Consider the following 25,528-nt stretch of genomic DNA (forward strand, 5'->3'; position numbering starts at 1 on the left):
AGGTTATAAGATATGTATCCTATAGTACATTTGGCACTAGTACTTGCCATTGGTCCAGCAATCGGCAAATGTCACTGTTCCTAGATAAAAACTGGTTGTATACATTTCCACAACCCGTTGGGAGAGAAGCAATGGTGTTATAAAAAAATATTTAAATTGTGCTCTCCCTCAAGATTACTAAGTCCACAGTTTTCTGGAAATTCTTCAGAAGAGACACAGCAGTTTCATGTTCCATGTGTAAAAAACTATGTCCATTGGCCTGCAATGCAAAAATTAAGCAGAGGGTGAACAGAGTGACGTGAGTGAGAAGTGGCAGGGCAGGGCAGGGCGGCACGGAGAGGACTGGGAACAGCCCTAGCTCAGAGGAGATAAACAAACAACACTGTCAAGGAAAAGAGGAGAGACAAAGCAGAGAGATGCACACAGGAAGAGGAGGAGGTCATGCTGTAAAGGAGAGAAGGAGGAGAGAAGTGGATCTTTAGAGGTATGTCCTTCAGCTAACACTTGCATCTGTGGAGAGAGAAGAGAGGTTTCTGCTTCTGCAGGCTACGGGTGGGCGAGGGGCGAGGGCTTCTACTAGCACACATTTAAAGCCACAGAGATACAAGAGACATGCCAATAACTGTAGGGACTATTCCAATCCCATTCAATTGTATTGGCACAGAGAGCCTGGCTTGTTCATGTAGGCTTCACTGTCAGGTGTTTGACTAGCCTCGACAGTAGCTTCACATGGACCAGGAATCTGACAATCTACAAAGGGTACAATTCCCTCTCTGCACTATGGTAAACACTTACTTTGACAGCGTCAATCCTATGTACTGTATGTGTGATGGTGAGTTCCCTTTAAAATAACAGCCGTCTACCTAAGCTAAATACAACACCACATCATAGTGTGTAATTCGTGTCTTATCGCATGGGGTGGCAGAGCTCTTATGCTCTTCCTAAAAGGTTGTCTCCTGAAATATTTAGAAAAAGAGACTCAGGGATCTGATGATACTGAAGTAGAAGGGAAGACTCAATACAATCTTTGCTGCACAGTGCAAAGTTGAAAGGTATAGAAAATAGTTGAGAAAAAATGGCTGCAGGGCTTTCAAGGTTATCAAAAAAGTTGAGATAAGGTGCCGTATCCACAAAGCATCTCAGAAAATATGCTAGGAATCCTATTAAAAACTGGTTTAAGACAACAAAAAACCCAGCTCAGAGTAGGTTTTAAGATGATGTTAAGACGCTGCTCCGACAAACACAGGAGTAATTTAATCAATTTACAAGTTTCACTCAGCTGGTAATCATGAGAGTTTGAGGTGCCGCAAAGGAAATATAGTGATGACGCACATTGATATTGTTTGATTGGGAATAACCAATCGCGATGAAGCATCGCCAGCTGTGAACTATATCACACTTCTGATAATGTTGAATGTGACTGTAGGCTACACGAAATGTTGAAATGGTAAAATGTTTGAAATCATTTTCACCTGACACGATAACTTTGCCTATTCTTAATTATTGCCTAATATGTTGGCCTGCATAACCTTTTTTTAACCAATTATGATAATTGTTAAAAGTTTAATTTCTATAATATTACCGTTATATCAACACACTCGTCACTCCCGTTAAACAACTCTATATCGCTTTGGCACAGTAGGCATCAAGTCAGGTTGTATAATTTTCATCAAACACAATCAAAGCTAACATAGGCCCTAGTTGCCTTCAATTGCCCAAACGATAGGCATGGTCAATTTAGGAATCTTTTTACCAATGTGATATTGTGCTCCAAAGGGATAACTTGAAATAACATTATGTAGGTTAATTAAATAATTGAAAGAAAAAAAAGGTGTTTATTTATTAGTCTAGTGGTTAATACTGTAAGTGTTTGAATATCATGGGAAATTGCCCTTGTGTGAAATCATTGTGAAAAGCACAAGGGGGAATTGTTGCATGTAGTCTAGGTCTAGATTACTAATGGATTGATCAGATATGTTTTGATATTTCTTCTTTTAACCACTCCAAAGCAATTACATGTGGCGCAGGAACATTTAGCAAATATCTGGCGACTAGGTGGGACTCTTATGAAAGAGGCTTCATGCATAGCTTTTATTTTTACTCATAAGAGTAGGAGTAAAATGTCTCTATTCTCAGCACAACCAATTTTTTACTCTTAGACGCTTTGTAGATACGGGCCAGGTTGTACTTTGACCTTCACTAGTATTTCAGAAACAAACCAATTCATCCAGCACATTACATTGCTGGTTACTACTTAGTTTTCAGGCATCTAAAACATCACATTAGGAATCTTATCATATCAGTAAAGTTACTTGTATGTGATCCACTTAGATTAAATCTGTTTCCATTGGCCTTTATTAGGAAACAATAACCACTCTTCCTTTTGTCTGACTTAGGGACAAGTAAAGCATGTTGGAGGTTTGACAGAGGTCAAAACAGAGGACCATGCTCACTTGGTAGACACACGTACATCCAGCACAAAATGCCACATGCAAAGCCTCTACAGGCAATGTGGAGGAGGGAGGATGCGCTCACAGACTCAGAGGACAACGATGATCGATGCGGTGATGAAGAACACGGTTACCTTCAGTATTTTGTCCCCAGGCTGTAGCAGGTTGGAGGCCGGTCCATCAGGCTGTACCCTAGTAACAAAGATACCCTATAAGTCAAAAGTGATATGAGATTAGGAACCACATGGTGAAGATGGTTTAGAATCTGTGCCTTTCAAACTGGTTGTTTGTTGCTTTTGTTTGTATTTTCCTCAAACTCAAGATATGTGCGTGATTTTGATTGACATGCTATTGCAAACATAAACTTGATAGGTTTAACTAGTCTGTAAAAAGCAGACAACTATCATAAGGATTTTTCACAATCTAAAAAAAAAAATGGAAGTCTATGTGTGCTGTTGGATAAATTCAAGAACTAGGTGTACTTACATGGCATTTACCTTTAATGAAAACATTTTAACAGTACTAAAATAGTTACTTTAAAAAAAAATCTATATTTCCAAAAATATGGACACTGGGGGGGATGTTTTTTCCATTGCATGTTTCCAAAAAATGGCAGAGATTTTAAGTATACCAATCTTTGCATGCGTTTAAACTATATAATACTATATGAAGAGCCTCAATCAACGCAGTTAAACCTCACTTGAACCCGAATTACGTTACTATCATCTAATGACTCAGGTATTATTACAGCAGGGACTCCTTGAGGCATCACGGGAAAGCAGGCTCTCAGAAGATATCCTCAGCAATCAGCATGCACCACCTTTCAGTGGGGTGTTAAGATGGGAGATGATATGCACACAAAATATACAACACATTCAATGGCTATAACAATTTTTACAACATTGAATCTGAGTTCAATTCCTATGGCTTACAAGACCTTCCCCGTACAAATCTAATGTCAATGAGAAGAAACTAGGCTTTGATATTTTAAAACGAATAATAAGAGAAAATGTTGCCAGTGGCAACAACATAACTGATTTCGGAAAATTCTAAATGGAAATCTATAAACATTTTTCTCACTGGCTCTTTTCTTTGCTGTTACATGGCAACAAGACATTATTGAACTATTTGACGTTCGCCAACCTTATGACTGACTACATTACAAATCATTGCCGCAAAAGTGTTGCCTTTTCTTGATTCTTGCTCATCATTGGCGTATAACAAAACGGTTCAAAGTTAACCAAGTCAACTGCAGCACCCCATACAGCAATGCAGCAGCACCTGTTACCATGGAAACTCTGAAGTGAAACAGACAGTGATGTGCAGTGGTTATTGAAACACCTTAAGGAATAAGAGAAAAATGGAACATGTTCCTATGGCACAGACTGCACAGAATCAGATGCACACAGAGAACATTTAGTTGCTTTAATTTTACCATGTCAGAAGGCTTGAAAGGGTTCCCTTGGCCACTGATTCCCCCTGAGATGCTGAACCCTAAACCTGGATTCTTCTCTATCCGCACACAGAACTGCCAAAAGACACAAAAACAACATCATGCCAGAAATAGACATTTGGTATTGTATAACTGTGCAATTACATGGTGCAACATCTCTCCTCTCTATATACCGCTAGCCATAATATAGGCCTCTCAGAGATCTGTTGGTGACAGATTGAGAGAAAGGGAGAGAGCGGGAGAAAGAGAGTGTAAAGATGATTGAAATGGAGGGGGTGATCGAGAGACACAGACAGACAAAAACAGAGAAAGAAAGAGAAACACCGAGACAATCAAAGAGACATATAGAGACAGAGAGAGAGAGAGAGAGAGAGAGAAACACAGAGACAATTAAAGAGACAGATAGAGAGAGAAAGAGAGAGAAAGAGTAATGGCCAACCTGCTCCTGGAAGTCGTCCATGCTCTTCTGGCCTTTGGTCTGGATGAGGCAGCGTGCACTCTGGGGACGGGTGGTGGTGGCCATGGGCAGGGGAGACTGGTACTGTTGGATGGAGATCTTGTTGATGGCACCCTCATACTGCTGGTCCCGCACTGAGCGGTGTGGGGGTGTGGCCGATGTGGATGTCACGATCATGGTCTGTGATTGGTGGGGGTGGTGGTGGTGGCCGCCTGCCTGTGGGTAATTCAACCCGTTAGGCAAAGAGTCAGGAAGCTGCAAAGATGCAAACGTCACGTCTTACAAAATGGCAGATAACATACAGATGAGGTGCAGCATGCTTCTTCAAACCTGAATTACCACATAGAAACGTTCCTTCAAATCAAATGTTATTTGTCACATGCCCTGAATACAACTGGTGTAGACTTTACCGTGAAATGCTTGCTTACGGGCCCTTCCCAATAGTGCAGTTTAAAAGTAATAATTAAAATAAAATAGTAACACAAGAGGAATAAAATAAAATACACAAGAAAGGAGCTATATACAGGGAGTACCAGATCAATATGCAGAGTTACGAGGTATTTGAGGTAGATATGTACATGATTTCAAACCGATTTAAAAACTAACAAGGCCACTTCAGTGTCGTCTACATGATATATACTGAACAAAAAATATAAACGCAACATGCAACAATTTCAAAGATTTTACTGAATTTTGCAGTTCATATGAGGAAATCAGTCAATTGCCATCAATAAAATGCAATTGTGTTTGTTGTCCATAGCTTGCACCTGCCCATACCATAACCCCACTGCCACCGTGGATCACTCTGTTCACAACGTTGACATTATAAAACCAACGTCTGATGTTGTGAGACCGGTTGGATGTACTGCCAAATTCTCTAAAAGGAAGTTGGAGGCGGCTTATGGTGGAGAAATGAACATTCAATTCTCTGGCAACAGATCTGGTGATCATTCCTGCAGTCAGCATGCCAACTGCACACTACCTCAAAACTTGAACATCTGTGGCAGTGTGTTGTTTTAGAGGGCCTTTTATTGTCCCAAGCACAAGGGGCACCTGTGTAATGGTCATGATGTTTCATCACCTTCTTGATATGCCACACCTGTCAGGTAGATGGATTATCTTGGTAAAGGAGAAATGCTCACCAACAGGGATGTAAACACATTTGTGCACACAATTTGAGAGAAATACGCTTTTTGTGAATATGTAACACCTATGGGATATTTTATTTCAGCTGATGAAACATGTGACCAACACTTTACATGTTGCATTTATATTTTTGTTCAATGTAAGTAATAAAACAGGACACACAACCCACAGTTTTCTCTGTGCATTAATAATTCAGAGGAAGCCCCTGGTCTACCCTTATCATTATTCTTGCACTGATGGTTAGAATGTGACCACAATGAAATGACTAAGACACTGACAAACAGAGGTTGCCATGGAGACCAGGCAAGAATGGAGCACTGCTGGAATGAATTATGGCGCTTAGGCATTCCACAAGAGGAATAAAATAAAATACACAAGAATGAACCTACACAGTACCAGATCAATGTGAAGAGGTACGAGGTATTTGAGGTAGAAATCTACATGAAGGCCATAGATTTTAAAGCAGATTGAAGTCCCTGGTCTAACTTTTTCATTATTCTTACACTGATGGTTAGAATGTGACCACAGTGAAGTGACTAAGACACTGACAAACAAAGGTTGCCATGGAGACCAAACAAGAATAGAGCGCTTCTGGAATGAATCATGGAGCTTAGAAATGACTCCTGACATTTAAAAACATTGACATACTGTAGCAATCACTTAAGTGATAATGACCGAGAAGCCGGTGTTTGGAGGATATTTTGGCAATTTCAAAACTGAAACAATGTTGTAAAATGTCAGAAAGACAGACAACAAGGTTTATACAAATCTCCGCTGTTGAAAGCGAAATGTTAGTGTAAAAGAAATGTGAGATAATGTCTAGATGTTTTTATAGTGGAGATCAAGTTTATAAATTGCCTGGCTGGGCTGATGAGACAGTGGATTGTGCAGTCCGATGAAACAGAGTAAATAAGAATTTTAACGTCATAGATTTAGGCGGTGGTGACTTGTGGAATGGACACTGGCTGGAATGCGGTTTTAACCAATCAGCATTCAGGATTAGACACACCCGTTGTATAAAAGTAAATAAATGAGCCCATTTCAAAATAAATTAAAAAAGGTGGAGGAACCTTAAGAAGTACAAAAGGGACAAGACCGGGAATCATGACGCATATGGTTTTACAAGTGCCTTCAGAATGTAATCACACACAGACTTTTTCAACATTTTGTTGTGTAACAAAGTGGGATTTAAAAGGATTTAATTTCCATTTTTTGACAAGGTTCTACACAAAATTGTTGTCAATTAATGGAAAATAAAACACTAATATATCTTGATTCCATAAGTATTCAACCCCCTAAGTCACTAAATATTGTCTTATTTCACTGCAGAGCCCCCAGCCCTGCTCAATTTGCCTTAGATAGCCCTGGTGTCCCACCCCCCACACATGCGGTGACATCACCTGGCTTAACTGGTGCCTCTAGAGACAAAACCTCACTCATCGTCACTCATTGCCTAGGTTTAGCTCCACTGTATTCACATCCTACCATACCCTTGTCTGTACATTATGCCTTGGATCTATTCTTCCACGCCCAGAAATCTGTTCCTTTTATTGTCTGTTCCGAACGCACTAGACAACCAGTTCTTATAGCCTTTAGCCACACCCTGATCCTACTCCTCTGCTCCTCTGGTGGTGTAGAGGTTAATCCAGGCCATGCAGCCCGGCAACACCGGCAACACGCTAGCGTCCCACCTGGCCAACATCCAGTGAGATTGCAGAACGACAAATTCAAATACAACATTTTAAAAATTCAGAAAAGATACAACTATTTTACATAGGTTTAAAGATTAACTTCTTGTGAATCCAACCACGATGTCAGATTTCAAAAATGCTTTACGGCAAAAGCATACCTTACGATTATTTGAGAACATAGCCCAGCAGACAAATCATTACAAACAGTAACCAGCCAAGTAGAAGAGTTACACAAGTCAGAAATAGAGATAAAATGAATCACTTACCTTTGATGATCTTTATAGGGTTGCACTCAGAAGACATTCATTTATTCAATAAATGTTCCTTTTGTTCATAAAGTCTCTCTTTATATCCAAAAACCTCAGTTTTGTTTGCATGTTTTCTTCAGTAATCCACAGGCTCAAACGCAGTCACAACAGGCAGGCAAAAAATTCTAATTGTATCCGTAGAGTTCATAGAAACATGTCAAATTATGTTAATATTCAATCCTCAGGTTGTTTTTAGCCTAAATAGTCGATAGCATTTCAACCGGACAATAACGTTGTCAATATAAAAGGTAAACAAGAAAGGCACTCTCTCGGTATTCTCAGAATACAAGCCTGAAACAATTTCTAAAGACTGTTGACATCTAGTGGGAGGCATAGGAACTGCAATTTGAGTCCTAAGTCAATGGATACTGTAATGGCATTGAATAGAAAACTACAACAACAACAAAAAATCCTACTCCCTGAATGGATTTTTCTCAGGTTTTCGCCTGCCAAATCAGTTATGTTATACTCACAGACACTATTTTAACAGTTTCGGAAACGTTCAAGTGTTTTATATCCAAATCTACCAATTATATGCATATCCTATCTTCTGGGCCTGAGTAGAAGGCAGTTTAATTTGGGAACGCTTTTCATCCAAAATTCCAAATGCTGCCCAATACCCTGGAAAAGTTTTATTTTAATTTTTTTATTTCACCTTTATTTAACCAGGTAGGCTAGTTGAGAACAAGTTCTCATTTGCAACTGCGACCTGGCCAAAGTTAACATCAGAAGCCTCCTCCCTAAGTTTGTTTTATTCACTGCCTTAGCACTCTCCACCAACCCTGATGTTCTAGCCGTGTCTGAATCCTGGCTTAGGAAGGCCACCAAAAATCCTGAAATTTCCATCCCAACTACAACATTTTCTGACAAGATAGAACTGCCAAAGAGGGCGGAGTTGCAATCTACTTCAGAGATAGCCTGCAGAGTTCTGTCACACTATCCAGGTCTGTGCTCAAACAATTTGAGCTTCTACTTTTACAAATTCACCTTCCAAGAAACTGGCAGTGCCCTGGACAGCATATGTGAATTGATTGCCCTCCATCTATCTTCAGAGTTCGTACTGCTAGGTGACCTAAAATGGGATATGCTTCACACCCCAGCCTACAATCTAAGCTAGATGCCCTCAATCTCATTCAAATGATCAAGGATGGCGTAGCATCTTTCCAAGATGGCGTAGCAGTCAGACGTCTTTGTCCTGTCGTGTCCCTTGTATATATTGTCTTACATCTTTTCTTCGCATATCTTTTAAATATTTTGCTAAACCTCAACATCAAAATATTCTCCTGCAACCCGCCTCACCCAATGTGGCGTGGATCTGCTTTTTTTTCTGGAGTATTTATATTTACTTCGGATCTGGAATCCCTCAACTGAAGCTAACCAGCAAACTACCAGCTATCAGTCAGCAAACCATTGCCAGCGGTCATCAGCTAACCTTCAGCTCGGAAAGCTCTCGCCAGTTCGAACAATGTGACTCTAACCAGAGCATAACGGACCTATTATTTTTTATTCCCGGATCCCGAACATTTTCATCTGGATCTTCACAACGAGCTAACCGCAATCCCGGATGACTACTCCTGGTTAGCGTTCCCATCCCAGAGCAAGCACCAATTAGCTTGACGCTAGCCCGGCCAGGGCTCCTGTGCTACCACCAAAGCATACTCCTGGGCTACAATATCCAGACCCCTTCTACAGCCGGTACGGGGCATGGAACCCCGCAGATCCCCTACGACTGGAATACCGACATAATCTGCCCGAGGACTCCAACAGGCCCCTCAGGCGCAACGCCCGCTGAAGGCCCATTCTGCTAACCAGCTAGGCCTGCTAGCTACCTAGAGCTACTTTGAACCCTACTAATTCCACGACTGGTCTATCGACATCACCGCACGAAGAGGCAAAAACAGACTTACCCCCATCGCGACATCCCCCAAAGGCTAACTTTCTAGCCCCTGCTATCTGCTTGCTTGCTAACCTGTTCTGCTAACTGCTAGCTTGCCTGCCCGGTCTGCTAACTGCTAGCCCCTGCTAACTGCTTGCTTGATAACCCGGCCTGCTAACTACTAGCTTGCCCCGGTCTACTAGCTGTTAGCATCGGCCTGCTAACTGTCTGAATCGCCGTGTCCCCAGCCAGCCCAACCACTCACTGGTCCCACATGTTCACTTGGCTATGCATGCCTCTCTCTAATATCAATATGCCTCGTCCATTACTGTCCTGGTTAGTGATTGTCTTATTTTACTGTAGAGCCTCTAGCCCTGCTCAATATGCCTTAACCAACCATGTTGTTCCACCTCCTACATATGCGATGACATCACCTGGTTTAAACATTTCTAGAGACTATATCTCTCTCATCATTACTCAATGCCTAGGTTCACCTCCAATGTACTCACATCCTACCTTACCTTTGTCTGTACACTATGCCTTGAATCTATGCTATCTTGCCCAGAAACCTGCTCCATTTACTTTCTGTTCCGAACGTGCTAGACGGCCAGTTCGTATAGCCTTTCGCCGTACCCTTAGCCTACTTCTCCTCTGTTCCTCTGGTGATGTGGAGGTTAATCCATGTCCTGCAGTGCCTACCTCCACTCCCACCCCCCAGGTGCTCTCATTTGTTGACTTCTGTAACTGTAAAAGCCTTGGTTTCATGCATGTTAACATTAGAAGCCTACTCCCTAAGTTTGTTTTACTCACTGCTTTAGCACACTCTGCCAACCCAGATGTCTTAGCCGTGTCTGAATCCTGGCTTAGGAAAACCACCAAAAACCCTGAAATCTCCATCACTAACTGTAATGTTTTCAGCCAAGATAGAACTGCCAAAGGGGGCGGTGTTGCAATCTACTACAAAGATAGAAATACAGAACTCTGCAGGCTATCTAAGTCTGTACCCAAACAATTTGAGCTTCTACTTCTAAAAATTCACCTTTCCAGAAACAAGTCTCTCACTGTTGCCGCTTGCTATAGACCTCCCTCTGCCCCCAGCTGTGCTCTCGATGCCATATGTGAATTGATTGCCCCCCATCTATCTTCTGAGCTCGTGCTAATAGGTGACCTAAACTGGGACATGCTTAACACCCCGGCCATCCTACAATCTAAGCTTGATGCCCTCAATCTCAAACAAATTATCAATGAACCCACCAGGTATAACCCCAAATCAGTAAACACGGGCACACTCATAGATGTCATCCTAACTAACTCACCCTCCTAATACACCTCTGCTGTTTTCAATCAAGATCTCAGCGATCACTGCCTCATTGCCCGCACCAGTAATGGGTCTGCGACCAAACGACCACCCCTCATCACTGTCAAACGCTCCCTGAAACACTTCTGCGAGCAGGCCTTTCTATCGACCTGGCCGGGGTATCCTGGAATGACATTGACCTCATCCCGTCAGTAGATGATGCCTGGCTATTCTTTCAAAGTGCCTTCCTCAACATCTTAAATAAGCATGCCCCTCTCAAAAAATGTAGAACTAGGAATAGATATAGTCCTTGGTTCACTCCAGAGCTGTCTGTCCTTGACCAGCACAAAAACATCCTGTGGCGTTCTGCATTAGCATCGAATAGCCCCCGTGATATGCAACTTTTCAGGGAAGTTAGGAACAAATATACACAGGCAGTTAGAAAAGCTAAGGCAAGCTTTTTCAAACAGAAATGTGCATCCTGTAGTACTAACTCAAAATAGTTCTGGGACGCTGTAAAGTCCATGGAGAATAAGAGCACCTCCTCCCAGCTGCCCACTGCTCTGAGGCTAGGAAACACTGTCACCCCCGATAAATCCACTATAATTGAGAATTTCAATAAGCATTTCTCTACCGCTGGCCATGCTTTCCACATGGCTACCCCTACCCCGGTCAACTGCCCGGCACCCTCCACAGCAACCCGCCAACGCCCCCACCATTTCTCCTTTACCCAAATCCAGATAACTGATGTTCTGAAAGAGCCGCAAAATCTGGACCTCTACAAATCAGCCGGGCTAGACAATCTGGACCCTCTCTTTTTAAAATGATCTGCCAAAATTGTTGCAACCCCTATTACTAGCCTGTTCAACCTCTCTTTCATATCGTCTGAGATTCCCAAAGATTGGAAAGCTGCCGCGGTCATCCCCCTCTTCAAAGGCGGTGACACTCTAGACCCAAACTGCTACAGACCTATATCTATCCTACCCTGTCTTTCTAAGGTCTTCGAAAGCCAAGTTAATAACCTCTTGGAACTACCCATCCCGGATCCGGGAGAATTGTCATCAACTGACACTAATTAGCATAATGCAACGGACAAAAAATATTACTAGAAAATATTAATATTCATGAATTCACAAGTGAAATATAGTGAAACACAGCTTAGCCTTTTGTTAATCACCCTGTCATCTCAGATTTTGAAATTATGCTTTACAGCCAAAGCAAGACAAGCATTTGTGTAAGTTTATCGATAGCCTAGCATAGCATTATGTCCAGCTAGCAGCAGGCAACTTGGTCACGAAAATCAGAAAAGCAATCAAATTAAATCGTTTACCTTTGATGAGCTTCGGATGTTTTCACTCACGAGACTCCCAGTTAGACAGCAAATGTTCATTTAGTTCCATAAAGATTATTTTTATAGCCAAAATACCTCCGTTTGTTCTTCACGTTCTTCACGTGAGAAATCCACCGGAAACTGCGGTCACAACAACGGCAATTTTCTTTCCAAATTAGATCCATAATATCGACAGAAACATGGCAAACGTTTTTTATAATCAATCCTCAAGGTGTTTTTCAAATATCTATTTGATAATATATCAACCGGGACAGTTGGCTTCTTAGTAGGAGCGAGAGAAACAATGGCCGCATTTGTCTATTACTCACAAATCACTCTGAGAGCCACCAGCTGACCACTGACGCAATGTTGTCGATCACGCTCAATTTTTTTTTTTTTAAAGCCTGAAACTATGTCTTGTGACACTAGACACATTAGGGAAGCCATAGAAAAAGGAATCTGGTTGATATCCCTTTCACTGCTCAACACGCTCATTTTTCAAAAAAAAAAGCCTGAAACTATGTCTTGTGACACTAGACACATTAGGGAAGCCATAGAAAAAGGAATCTGGTTGATAACCCTTTCACTGCTCAATAGGGACGCATAGGAACGCAGAGGTTTCTAAATAAGATTCACTTCCTGATTGGATTTTTCTCAGGATTTCGCCTGCAATATCAGTTCTGTTATACTCATAGACAATATTTTTACAGTTTTGGAAACGTTAGAGTGTTTTCTATCCTAAGCTGTCAATTATATGCATATTCTATTATCTGGTCCTGAAAAATATCCCGTTTACTTTGGGAACATTATTTTTCCAAAAATTTCAAGAGGAACCTGTTGGGGCTAGGGGGGCACAAGGAGTTCCCTGAAGGGAACACGCTCTCCCATTCAGCTGATAAAAATATTCTTTAGAAATATTTAACTTTCAGACATTAACAAGTCCAATACAGCAAATGAAAGATAAACATCTTGTTAATCTCCCCATCGTGTCCGATTTTTAAAATGTTTTACAGCGAAAACACAACATATATTTATGTTAGACGACCACCAAATTCAAAAACACACAGAGCAATATTTCACAGTCGCAAAAGCATAAATATAGATAAAATGTATCACTAACCTTTGATTATCTCCATCAGATGACACTCATAGCACATCATGTTATACATTAATTGTGTGCTTTGTTCGATAATGTGCATATATATATATATATATAAAAATCTGTTTACATTAGCAGTTACGTGCAGAAATCTTTTGATTACAAAACATCCGGCGATTTTGCAGAAATACTCACAATAAACATTGATAAAAGATGCAAGTGTTATTCACAGAATTAAAGATAAATGTATTCTCTATGCAACCGCTGTGCCAGATTTTTTTTAAACTACAGAAAAATAATAATCTGAGAACGGCGCTCAGAACCCAAAGAAATAGCCGCCATTTTGGCGTCAACAGAAGCTACAAAAAACACTAAATATTCACTTACCTTTGAATATCTTCATCAGAAGGCAGTTCCAGGAATCCCAGTTCAACAACAAATTACTGATTTGTCCCATAAAGTTCCAAAAAGCCATAATTTAGCCACTTGTTGTTAGCTTGTTCAGCCCAGCATTCAGTCCTCAAAAAGCACGAGCAATTCCTCCAGACAAAAACTCAAAAAGTTCCGTTACAGGTCGTAGAAACAAGTCAAATGATGTATGCAATCCATATTTAGGATGTTTTAACTTCTTGCTCCTACTTGAGACGCAGATGTCTCAAGTAGACACCTGGAAATGCAAATGCGCTACGCTAAATGCTAAATGTACTCGTTAAAACTCAAACCTTAATCAAAATTCACATGCAGGGTATTGAATTAAAGCTACACTCGTTGTGAACCTAGCCAACAAGTCAGATTTTTAAAATGCTTTTCGGCGAAAGCATGAGAAGCTATTATCTGATAGCATGCAACACCTCAAAATGCCTGAATGCGACGTAAACAAAGACTTTGCTTATCCGGCGCTACACAAAACGCAGAAATAAAATATAAAACATTCATTACCTTTGACAAGCTTCTTTCTTGGCACTCCTATATGCCCCATAAACATCACTATTGGGCCTTTTTTTCGTTTAAATCGGTCCATATATACCCAAAATAGCTTTCTATGGAAGCTGTGTCATTCAGAAAAAAACATTGTTTTTAAACGCTGCGTCATTTTTTTAAATTAAAAAAGTCGACGATAAACTTTCACAAAACACTTCGAAATACTTTTGTAATCCAACTTTAGGTATTAGTAAACGTTTATAATCTATCAAAATGATTACAGGGCGATGTATATTCAATAGCTCCTCGTCTGCAAATCAATGGCTGCCAATGTGCACATTGAAAACATCCTGGTGGAGACCGGAAGAAACGGAATCCAGTTAGTTGGATTTTCCAACAAAAAACTCCATTGAAAATGACGACAATGGCGACATCGTGTGGAATCTGTATGAATTGCATGCAGGTCGATATTAAATTTTGCCCATGAAAGTGACTTATGGAAATTATTTTTAGCTTTCAGAGAGCAGTTTTTCTTGCGTTTTTCAATGAAACACACGATCTGTTATAGTCACAGCCGTGATTTAACCAGTTTTAGAAACTTCAGAGTGTTTTCTATCCACACATACTAATCATATGCATATACTATATTCCTGGCATGAGTAGCAGGACGCTGAAAAGTTGCGCGATTTTTAACAGAATGTTCGAAAAAGGAAGGGGTAGACTTAAGAGGTTTTAAACATTAATCAGCAATAAGGTTCCAACCGGAGAATTTCATTGTCTGAAGAAAAGCATAGGAACGCAAGAACACTCTCTCGTGACCGCGCGTAATGAGCGGCTTTCTGCCAGACCACTCACTCAAAGAGCTATTATGAGCCCCACCTTTATAGTAGAATCATACAACCAGAATCTAAAGACGGTGACATCTTGTGGAAGCCCTGGGAAGTGCATTCTCATCCATATCTAAGGTGGACATCCAATGGCACTGTTTTCTAAATTGAGTTCTCACTTCCTGTTTGGATTTCTTCTCGGGTTTTTGTCTGCCATATGAGTTATGTTATACTCACAGACATAATTCAAACAGTTTTAGAAACTTCAGAGTGTTTTCTATCCACCAGTAATAATCATATCCATATATACCCATTTGGGAAAGAGTAGGAGGCCGTTTCATCCAAAAGTGAAAATACTGCCCCCTAGCCTCAACAGGTTTTAAGCATCTCCAATCCAAAATTAAATCTAGAATCGGCTTCCTATATCGCAACAAAGCATCCTTCACTCATGCTGCCAAACATACCCTCGTAAAACTGACCATCCTACCGATCCTCGACTTCGGTGATGTCATCTATAAAATAGCCTCAAACACTCTACTCAACAAACCGGATGCAGTCTATCGCAGTCTATCACAGTCTATCTAGCCATCAGTTTTGTCACCAAAGCCCCATACACTACCCACCATTGCGACCTGTACGCTCTCGTTGGTTGGCCCTCGCTTCATACTCGTCGCCAAACCCACTGGCTACAGGTTATCTACAAGTCTCTGCTAGGTAAAGCCCCGCCTTATCTCAGGTCACTGGTCACCATAGCAGCACCCACTCGTAGCACGCGCTCCAGTAGGTATATTTCACTGGTCATCCCCAAAGCCAAAACTTCCTTTGGCCGCCTTTCCTTCCAGTTCTCTGCTTCCAATGACTGGAACGAATTGCAAAAATCACTGAAGCTGAAGACTTATATCTCCCCCTCTAACTTTAAGCATCAGCTGTCAGAGCAGCTTACCGGTCACTGTATATGTACACAGCCAATCTATAAATAGCACACCCAACTACCTCATCCCCATATTGTTATTTATCTTTTTGCTCCCCAGTATCTCTACTTGCACATCATCTGCACATACATCACTCCAGTGTTAATGCTAATTTGTAATTATTCCGCCTCTATTGCCTATTTATTGCCTTACCTCCCTAATCTTCTACATTTGCACACACTGTACATTTTCAATGGTGTTATTGACTGTACATTTGTTTATGTGTAACTCTGTGTTGTTGTTTTTGTCACACTGCTTTGCTTTATCTTGGCCAGGTCGCAGTTGTAAATGAGAACTTGTTCTCACCTGGTTAAATAAAGGTTAAAGAAATTTTTTAAAACATGCTAGAATCACCTTTGGTAGCGATCACAGCTGTGAGTCTTTCTAGGTAAATCTCTAAGAGCTTTGCACACCTGGATTGTACAATATTTGCCCATTATCAAATGCTTTATTCTTTCCTGCTCTGTCAAGTTTGTTGTTGATCATTGTTAGACAGCCATTTTCAAGTGTTGCCATAGATTTTCAAGCCGATGTAATTAAAAACTGTAACTAGGCAACTCCAGAACATTCAATGATGTCTTGGAAACAACTCCAGTGTATATTTGGCCTTGTGTTTTAGGTTATTGTCCTCCGGAAAAGTGAATTTATCTCCCAGTGTCTGTTGGAAAGCACACTGAACCAAGTTTTCCTCTCGGATTTAGCCTGTGCTTAGCTCTATTTCATTTATTTTTATCCTAAAACACTCACTAGTCCTTGCCAATGACAAGCAAACAGTGGGGCAAAAAAGTATTTAGTCAGCCACCAATTGTGCAAGTTCTCCCACTTAAAAAGATGAGAGAGGCCTATAATTTTCATCATAGGTACAATTCAACTATGACAGACAAAACGACAACAAAAAAAATCCAGAAAATCACATTGTAGGATTTTTAATGAATTTGTTTGCAAATTATGGTGGAAAATAAGTATTTGGTCAATAACAAAAGTTTCTCAATACTTTGTTATATACCCTTTGTTGGCAATGACAGAGGTAAAACGTTTTCTGTAAGTCTTCACAAGGTTTTCACACACTGTTGCTGGTATTTTGGCCCATTCCTCCATGCAGATCTCCTCTAGAGCAGTGATGTTTTGGGGCTGTTGCGGGGCAACACGGACTTTCAACTCCCTCCAAAGATTTTCTATGGGGTTGAGATCTGGAGACTGGCTAGGCCACTCCAGGACCTTGAAATACTTCTTACGAAGCCACTCCTTCGTTGCCCGGGCGGTGTGTTTGGGATCATTGTCATGCTGAAAGACCCAGCCACATTTAATCTTCAATGCCCTTGCTGATGGAAGGAGGTTTTCACTCAAAATCTCACAATACATGGTCCCTTTGCAGAAAAACAGCCCCAAAGCATGATGTTTCCACCCCCATGCTTCACAGTAGGTATGGTGTTCTTTGGATGCAACTCAGCATTCTTTGTCCTCCAAACATGACGAGTTGAGTTTTTACCAAAAATATTGTGGTTCTGGGATTTTTGCTCACCGTTCTTGTGATCATTTTGACCCCACGGGGTGAGATCTTGCGTGGAGCCCCATATCGAGGGAGATTATCAGTGGTCTTGTATGTCTTCCATTTCCTAATAATTGCTCCCACAGTTGATTTCTTCAAACCAAGCTGCTTACCTATTGCAGATTCAGTCTTCCCAGCCTGATGCAGGTCTACAATTTTGTTTCTGGTGTCCTTTGACAGCTCTTTGGTCTTGGCCATAGTGGAGTTTGGAGTGTGACTGTTTGATGTTGTGGACAGGTGTCTTTTATACTGATAACAAGTTCAAACAGGTGCCATTAATACAGGTAACGAGTGGAGGACAGAGGAGCCTCTTAAAGAAGAAGTTACAGGTCTGTGAGAACCAGAAATCTTGCTTGTTTGTAGGTGACCAAATACTTATTTTCAAATAAATTCATAAAAAATACTACAATGTGATTTTCTGGATTTTTTTTCTCATTTTGTCTGTCATAGTTGAAGTGTACCTATGATGAAAATTACAGGCCTCTCATCTTTTTAAGTGGGAGAACTTGCACAATTGGTGGCTGACTAAATACTTGTTTGCCCCACTGTACCTAAAACATAATGCAGCAAACACCATGCTTCAAAATATGAGGAGTGGTACTCAGTGATGTGTTGTGTTGGATTTTCCCCAAACATAACGCTTTGTTTTCAGGACTAAAAGTTCATTTTTTTTGCATTATTACTTTAGTGCCTTATTGCAAACAGGATGCATGTTTTGGAATATTGTTTATTCTGTACAGGCTATTCACTCTGTCATTTATGTTAAGATTGTGGAGTAACTACAATGTTGTTGATCCATCCTCAGCTATCTCCTATCACAACTATTAAACATTGTAACTGTTTAAATCACCACCGGCCTCATTCCTTAGCTGTTTCCTTCCTCTCCGGCAACTGAGTTAGGAAGAGCGCCTGTATCTTTGCAGTGACTGGATGTATTGATTCACCATCCAAAGTGTAATTATAACTTCACCATGCTCAAAGGGATGTTCAATGTCAGCTGGTTTTATTTTTGCCCTACTACAAATGGGTGCCCTTCTTTGCGAACCATTGGAAAACCTCCCTGGTCTTTGTGGTTAAATCTGTGCTTAAAATTCACTGCTCGACCAAGGCGACCTTACCAGTGATTGACTTGGACTGAAAAGGTGTCGTTACTCATGTTGGTTGCCAGTACAGTTTATATGTAGGTGAAGGAGCACCACAATACCTTTGAGCTAATATTTTATAATAGGAATTGGAGATCAAGCGGTAGAACATTTGAGGGGCCGGTATTCAGCTCCGGTGAGCTCATGCCCAAGTCAAGCACTGGACCATACAGACAATTCTATGTGTGGGGTACAGAAATGGGGTACTCATTTAAACACTATTACTACACACCGAGTGAGTCCATGCAGTCTATTATGTGACTTAAGCACATTTTTACTCCTGAACTTATTTAGGCTTGCCATAACAAAAGTTTGAATATACTTATTGACTCAAGACATTTCAGCGTTTCGTTTTTTACATTTATAAACATTTCCAAAAACCCAATTCCACTTTGACATAATAGGGTATTGTCTGTAGATCAGTGATACAAAATCTTAAATGCAGGCTGTAACAACAAAATGTGGAAAAAGTCAAGGGGTGTAAATACTTTCTGAAGGCACTGTAGGTGCTTGTAATGTCACCCTTTTTTAAAAAACAATGAATGTGTGGGGGTGGATTGGGATATGACATTAAATGTACCGATATGTCATAAATATACACTGAACAAAAATCCCAGACATTTTCCATCTGCACAAAAAGCTTATTTTAATAAGATTTTGTGCACAGATTTGTTTATATCCATGTTAGTGAGCATTTCTCCTTCGCCAAGACAATCCATCCACCTGACAGGTGTGGCATATCAAGAATCAGATGAAACAGCATGATCATTACACAGGTGCACCTTGTGCTGGGGACAACACAAGGCCACAGATGTCTTAAGTTTTGAGGGTGCATGCAATTGGCATGCTGACTGCAGGAATGTACACGAGAGCTGTTGCCAGAGAATTGAATGTTCATTTATCTACCATAAGCTGCATCCAATGTCGTTTTATAGAATTTGTCAGTACGTCCAAACGGCCTCATATAACTGTGTAACCATCCAGCTTCTTCACCTGTGTGATCGTCTGAGGCGGGGTGGGGGTGCTGATGAGTATTTATGTCTGTAATATAGCCCTTTTGTGGGGAAAAACTCAGTCTGATTGGTTGGGCCTGGCTCCCCAGTGGGTGGGTCTGCCATGGCTGCACCCCAGCCCAGTCATGTGAAACCCATAGATCATTAGTGTCTAATTGACTAATTTCCATACACCCATATATATGGGTTTGGCCGGTGTAGGCCGTCATTGTAAATAAGAATGTGTTCTTAACTGACTTGTCTAGTTAAATAAAGGTTAAACACAACACTCCCCTATGGGACTCCCAATCACGGCCGGTTGTGATACAGCCTGGATTCGAACCAGGGTGTCTGTAGTGATGCCTCTAGCACTGAGATTCAGTGCCTTAGACCGCTGCGCCAATCGGGAGCCCAAAACTTGGGAGCCCCAAACTTCAAATCTTTGAAACGGTTGCATGTTGCGTTTATATTTTTGTTCAATATATGAATGAGCTACCAGCCCAATGTTTCATTCAGCAAGCTGGGTGATAATGAGTACTATGTTATCAGCATAGTTCAGATGCAAACTAACAATGACATTAGAACACTCAGGCCTCCCACCCAGTCCTTTGCCAGTGTAAAGCACCAACCTTTTTCATTATGTTTTCTGGGGGCACGTCTCTCCTGCCCAGTGAGTAGGGGGCCCATTGAGTAGTGGGAGAGACCACCTCCTGGCCGTTGTCCAATATATTGCTCTGTTGAGAGGGGGTCTGGAGAGAGAACAGGGTAAAGGAACACAGTTTAGAGTATCATCACTGCTATGGGGGTAACCTGTATATGCTTCCAACATGACTACAGTTTTTGCAGAGATAAAGGTGAATCAACTTGCTGTATTGATTATAACGTTATAGTCATTGGTAATAATAATACTTTCGGAGGAGTATTGCAGCTAGTAATCCAGCATTCTTGGATCAATATCATGACCTTAACTTCTTTATAAGTTTAAAGTCCTAAACGTATGAATATATCAGTTGGGTTGTTTGCCTCCTGTCATTTTGTCCACTTACAATACCTATTTGATAAGAATAGGCTATCTGACAGGTTTAGAGAGATTTTGGCAGGCAAAAAAGTACAAGTTGACTTACATGCACTAAAATACCTATTCGGGAAAGATAAGCAAGCGAGAAACTCAGATAAAATCTCTTTGTTTCATTACAATGTGCTTGTCTGTGTCCTTAAATGCATAGTGTCTATAAACTAGGCCAAATTGCACTGAGGCTACTGAGTGACACAGGGTACAATAATAGCCTTACACAGTAATACTAACATAGAGTAGTACTGCTGTAACCCATAGAGCAGACACCGTAGCTGACACACATGCAACACACTGCTTTAATATTTCAGACAACAGATAAAAGACAGCGCTTGGCTTGAAGTTGAAATGGGAGGGATTCTTAAGGCTTCTTTCACACCAACACAGCTGAAATTGTATAATACTTGGCTTCACTGTATGCATTTTATGCTGATACTGTGATACATGAGTCTCGGGTCTAGGCTCGTTTTTTAATGCTGGTATCATTTCTGGGCTCAAGTTTCATCCTTCAAGATTAGAATGTACAATAATTGGAATACAAAGTGGACTATATTTAAAAAAGATATACAGGCATAGCATTTCAATGTAATAACATTCTCCATTGTAAGGAAAATGCAGCTTTTGGTAATATTGTGATGCTTATGATGAAAGATATTTTTAAGCTTTTATCCTGACAAAATAGTAAATATGCAGTACACTCCCTGTATCAAATGAATGTGAAAGGGTTGATCTGCACTGAGACTGTTTCTGTGTTTTCTGGTTCATACTCACATTGGGTAGAGGTAGCCACTGTGTTGTTTGGTTTTCATGCTTATTCATGTTATTGTAAAAGTTTATTGTCATGCTTCTGCTGGCATGCGGTGCAGCATAGCCTCCAGAGCACAGCATGCCGAAGTTTACTGTGTTGTGCTTAAGGACAGCGCTCTGATAGGAGGGAAACAATCACTTGACATGAGTAAATGGGTGAGCCACTGGGTTAACGGGATTGCACCAAGACACATTGCGTAGCTGCAACAGATAAAGTGAGCTTGACAAACAGAACAACAACAGAACAGAGTTACTACAGTAGGCTACCAGCACAAACACATTAAAACACACTCATGGATACAGTACTACTACGTATTTCATAAAAGCAACAGTATGTACTTTTCTTTAAGAGATGTTTAGCACTGAAGTACTTGCCTATTTTATCAAGGGCCGGTTTCCCGGACCCAGATTAAGCCTAGTCCTGGAGTGCTTTCTAGTTCAGAACTGGGTTTAATCAGTGTTAACTAGGTTTAATCAGTGTCACCATCATAATTCAGAGTCCACAGATGCAGGTAGTCCGGCGTACAATTGCGACACAGCTACATGGCTCTGAGTCTACCGTCCGCAGCCCAAATGCGGACCTGCCCAAAATTCCCAACCAACGCGGCTCCACGAACGCATCCTCCATTTCAATGAGGATTTGAAAGTATGAAAGCCATTGTTCCAATATTATAGAACACTGCTGTGCGTACGCGTACACATTTTGGTCTCTGACAGACCCTTTAGGGCAGGGATCATCAGCTAGATTTTTTTCTTGAGTAGATGGTCAGAGGGCCAGAACATAATTACAAATCATTTGATGAAGGGCAGGAGACATGTAAGAGAGGGATTTTTAAGCCTGGAGACAAATTAGACATGGATTGTGTATGTGTGCCATTCAGAGGGTAAATGGGCAAGACAAAAGACTTAAGTGATTTTGAACTGGGTATGGTAGTAGTTGCCAAGCGCACCAGTTTATGTCAAGAACTGCGGTGTAGCAACTCAATATAAGGAAGGTATTCCTAATGTTTGGTGTACTCAGTGTATATCTCTCTATTATGCGTGGGAATACTTTGGAAACTATATCCAACATTAAAATCACTTGGAGCTGATTTGCTGGTGTTTTTACAGTCTTTCATGTCCAACAATAAAACACTAGAAAAAAAGTTTGTTTTTTGTTTGTTTGATGCTCAGAAAACTTTTTGGGGAAAATAAAATCCCCCGCGGGCCACCAGTTGGGGGACCCTGCTTGAGGAAAACCGACCCAAACAGTAGTAGTACAGACAGATATACTTGTCTTGTTAAAGTATGATTTCATACTAACAGTAATAGAAAGAAAATAAAAGTTCAGAGAAAGGAGGTAAAGTGTTTGTGTAATTTATACATATAGTGAAACACAAAATGAGACTGGTGCCACAACTGGAGAACATAACTAAGCAGTGGACTGAACTCATGTCAATACTGGCGGTCATGCAGTCAGGTGGCGTGTGTGTCAAGACAACAGAAGGCCACATGTAGATGGTGTGCAATCGTGTAATAAACTGGAGGCAATGGTGTATTCCCAAAGTGAAAAAGAAGTTGTCAGACTTACCCGGTCTAATCGTTTGGCCTCTATATGTCTAAGCAGCTGTTGCCTCCAGTCTACTGGCATCTTAGAGGACATATCGTCAGGCTTATGCTGCAGCTGCATGGTGCGCATTTTCATCTCATCAGGGCTCTTTATATTCTCAGTGCAAATGCTCAGATTATAATCTGGGGAAATCTTCTCCAACAAGGCAGCCATGGTGGGTCTGGCAGACACAGGCCTGGCCTGGGACGCCCCGAACGTCTCCGTGCTGTAACTCCTGGCCGACAGAGGCCGCCGCTGTGTCAGGCTCTTAGTGGGGTAGCCCGTGATGGGCTTCTTAGGCTCCTGGTAGGAGGAGTAGTCTTCCTCATACCTGCCGTTCCTCTTGTTGTACTGTTGATCCTGCTGGGCCATGCTGGCCAGACTGTTCTGGTGCTCCAACATGCCTTTGAAATGCTGCCGGCCATAGTGGTCCGACTTCTGCTGCATCTCCTGGGCCTCCTGAACCCTGCGGAACAGGGCCAGCTCTGTGGAGCTGACCAGGGAGTCGGCCCGCCTCAGGAACCCAGGCCGGGAGCGCTGACTGGGGATGGGGAAAGGTTGCTGCTGCTGGGGAGGCTGGTTCTCCTCGTTGACTGAGGGCTGAGAGTAGGAGAACATCTGGTCCATGGGAGGGTAACCCCGGTAGCCCCTGGGGCTCACCAGCTCCTTGGGCAGGGTCTTCCCCGGATGGTTGACGTACTCAGAGGTGTTGGGGAAGGGTGGAGGGGCCCTCCTCTCCTGCTGCTGATTCCTCAAATCCATAGCCCCCTGAGGGTTGAAGCTCTGGTCGAAGTGGTAGACCTTCTTGGGGATGGAAGGCTTCTGCTGCTGGCTATTAGTTCCGTAGGCATCATCATCGTCCAGCATGGGAGCAGACTGGCTCCGGGACATGCTCTGCTCCATGGGGCCCGGCATGTCTGGACGGTCAACACTCCCCTGATTCTCTATGCTGGAGCTGTAGGTGTCCACGGGAATACTGTACACATTGTAGGAGCCCATGTCTATCTCATCAATGCTCTGAGACTTCTTGAACTTAGCCTTCACCTCCTTCATCATGGGAGAGAGGCGCTCAGAGCTCTTGCTCATCACCATGGCCCCAGAGCTTGGTCTAGTGGGCTTGGATTGGACATGTTGGTACATGTTGGCCTGCTGGCTGCTGCGCCCCTGCCCAGAGTTCCTGGAGTCTAGGTAACCCCACGTTCCTGTGGAGGGGAACGTGCCCGGCAGCTCTCCATGATGCATCTCCTGCTCAAAGTCGTTGCGGTCAGGATTGGGGCTGTTGCCTGGGGAGCTCAGCTTGGAGGGGAAAGCCGTGCGGTCCTCGAAGGGACTGGGCGTCCTCGTCCAGTTCTGCCACGGGTTTGGAGGGGGAGGCTGAGATACTTCAGTTTCGGGCGTGTTGCGGACATTATGGAATTGGTGGGAGGGGTGTTGGTGAGGGGCATCCTGCAGCTCCAAGGGGATGCCCACGATGCGCTCCTGCCTCATGAGGGGCCGGCGGCCCCCATGGGAGGTGGAGGCGCTGCAGGACTTGGAGCCCAGCATGGGGTTACCACTGCTGCTACCACTGGGAGTCTCCAGAGGAGCCTCTTCAGACACGAAGCCTGTGTTGTCATAGTGGGAGGAGTCGTTCCACTGGTCAAAGGTGTCGCTGAGGGGGCGCCGCTCGCTGCGCTGCTGCAGTGTGCTGGAGGGAAGGGTCTCTCTGGGGTCTCTCTGACTCAGTAGGGGCTTGGTCTCGATCGGCTTGGGGAACTGCTGGGCCAGCCTGCAGAAAGAGAGTGGGCACAGGTATCATAGCATATCATTTCATCAAGGTTTTACTTACAATACAGAATAGAGGGTAACATTCATAATGGACCTGAAAATATGCTTTGAAATACAGGTTTACATTTATTTCCAACTTGGAGTTTTGATAGGTCAAATCAAAGGCTGCATTAAAATAGAAAGGTACTGTGTATTTTAACCTCTTTGATCTCTAGGGGCGCTATTTCATTTTTGGATAAAAAACGTTCCCGTTTTAAGCGCGATATTTTGTCACGAAAAGATGCTCGACTATGCATATTCTTGACAGTTTTTGAAAGAAAACACTCTGAAGTTTCAGAATCTGCAAAGATATTGTCTGTAAGTGCCCCAGAACTCATTCTACAGGCGAAACCAAGATGATGCATCAACCAGGAAATGATCAGAATTTCTGAAGCTCTGTTTTCCATTGTCTCCTTATATGGCTGTGATTGCGCAAGGAATGAGCCTACACTTTCTGTCGTTCCCCCAAAGTGTTAGCAGCATTGTGACGTATTTGTAGGCATATCATTGGAAGATTGACCATAAGAGACTACATTTTCCAAGTGTCCGCCTGGTGTCCCTGCGTCGAAATTGGAGCGTAAAGCCAGGTGCAATTATTTTTCCATTTGAGAGCAAGGAGAAACCAGGCTTCCACGAAGGATATATCATTGAAGAGATATGTGGAAAAACACCTTGAGGATTGATTCTAAACCACGTTTGCCATGTTTCAGTCGATATTATGGAGTTAATTTGGAAAAAAGTTCGCG

At 42.1% G+C, this 25,528-nt stretch overlaps 1 protein-coding gene across 1 annotated transcript in view; it reads right to left on the reverse strand.

The window, feature by feature from the left end:
• LOC139406606 (leucine-rich repeat-containing protein 7-like) overlaps positions 1 to 25,528 on the reverse strand; it is a 126,139-nt gene continuing 100,611 nt past the window's right edge. Inside the window, exons 22-28 of the mRNA XM_071149374.1 lie at positions 22,959 to 24,744; positions 21,353 to 21,505; positions 20,139 to 20,258; positions 4,343 to 4,615; positions 3,886 to 3,978; positions 2,585 to 2,659; positions 1 to 259 (exon numbers count right to left, since the gene is read on the reverse strand). Coding sequence (XP_071005475.1) covers positions 152 to 259; positions 2,585 to 2,659; positions 3,886 to 3,978; positions 4,343 to 4,615; positions 20,139 to 20,258; positions 21,353 to 21,505; positions 22,959 to 24,744 — 2,608 coding nt within the window. The 3' untranslated portion in view covers positions 1 to 151. The remainder of the gene's footprint in view (positions 260 to 2,584; positions 2,660 to 3,885; positions 3,979 to 4,342; positions 4,616 to 20,138; positions 20,259 to 21,352; positions 21,506 to 22,958; positions 24,745 to 25,528) is intronic.

The sequence above is a fragment of the Oncorhynchus clarkii genome, chromosome 4, assembly GCF_045791955.1.
Source record: "Oncorhynchus clarkii lewisi isolate Uvic-CL-2024 chromosome 4, UVic_Ocla_1.0, whole genome shotgun sequence".
NCBI lineage: Eukaryota > Metazoa > Chordata > Actinopteri > Salmoniformes > Salmonidae > Oncorhynchus > Oncorhynchus clarkii.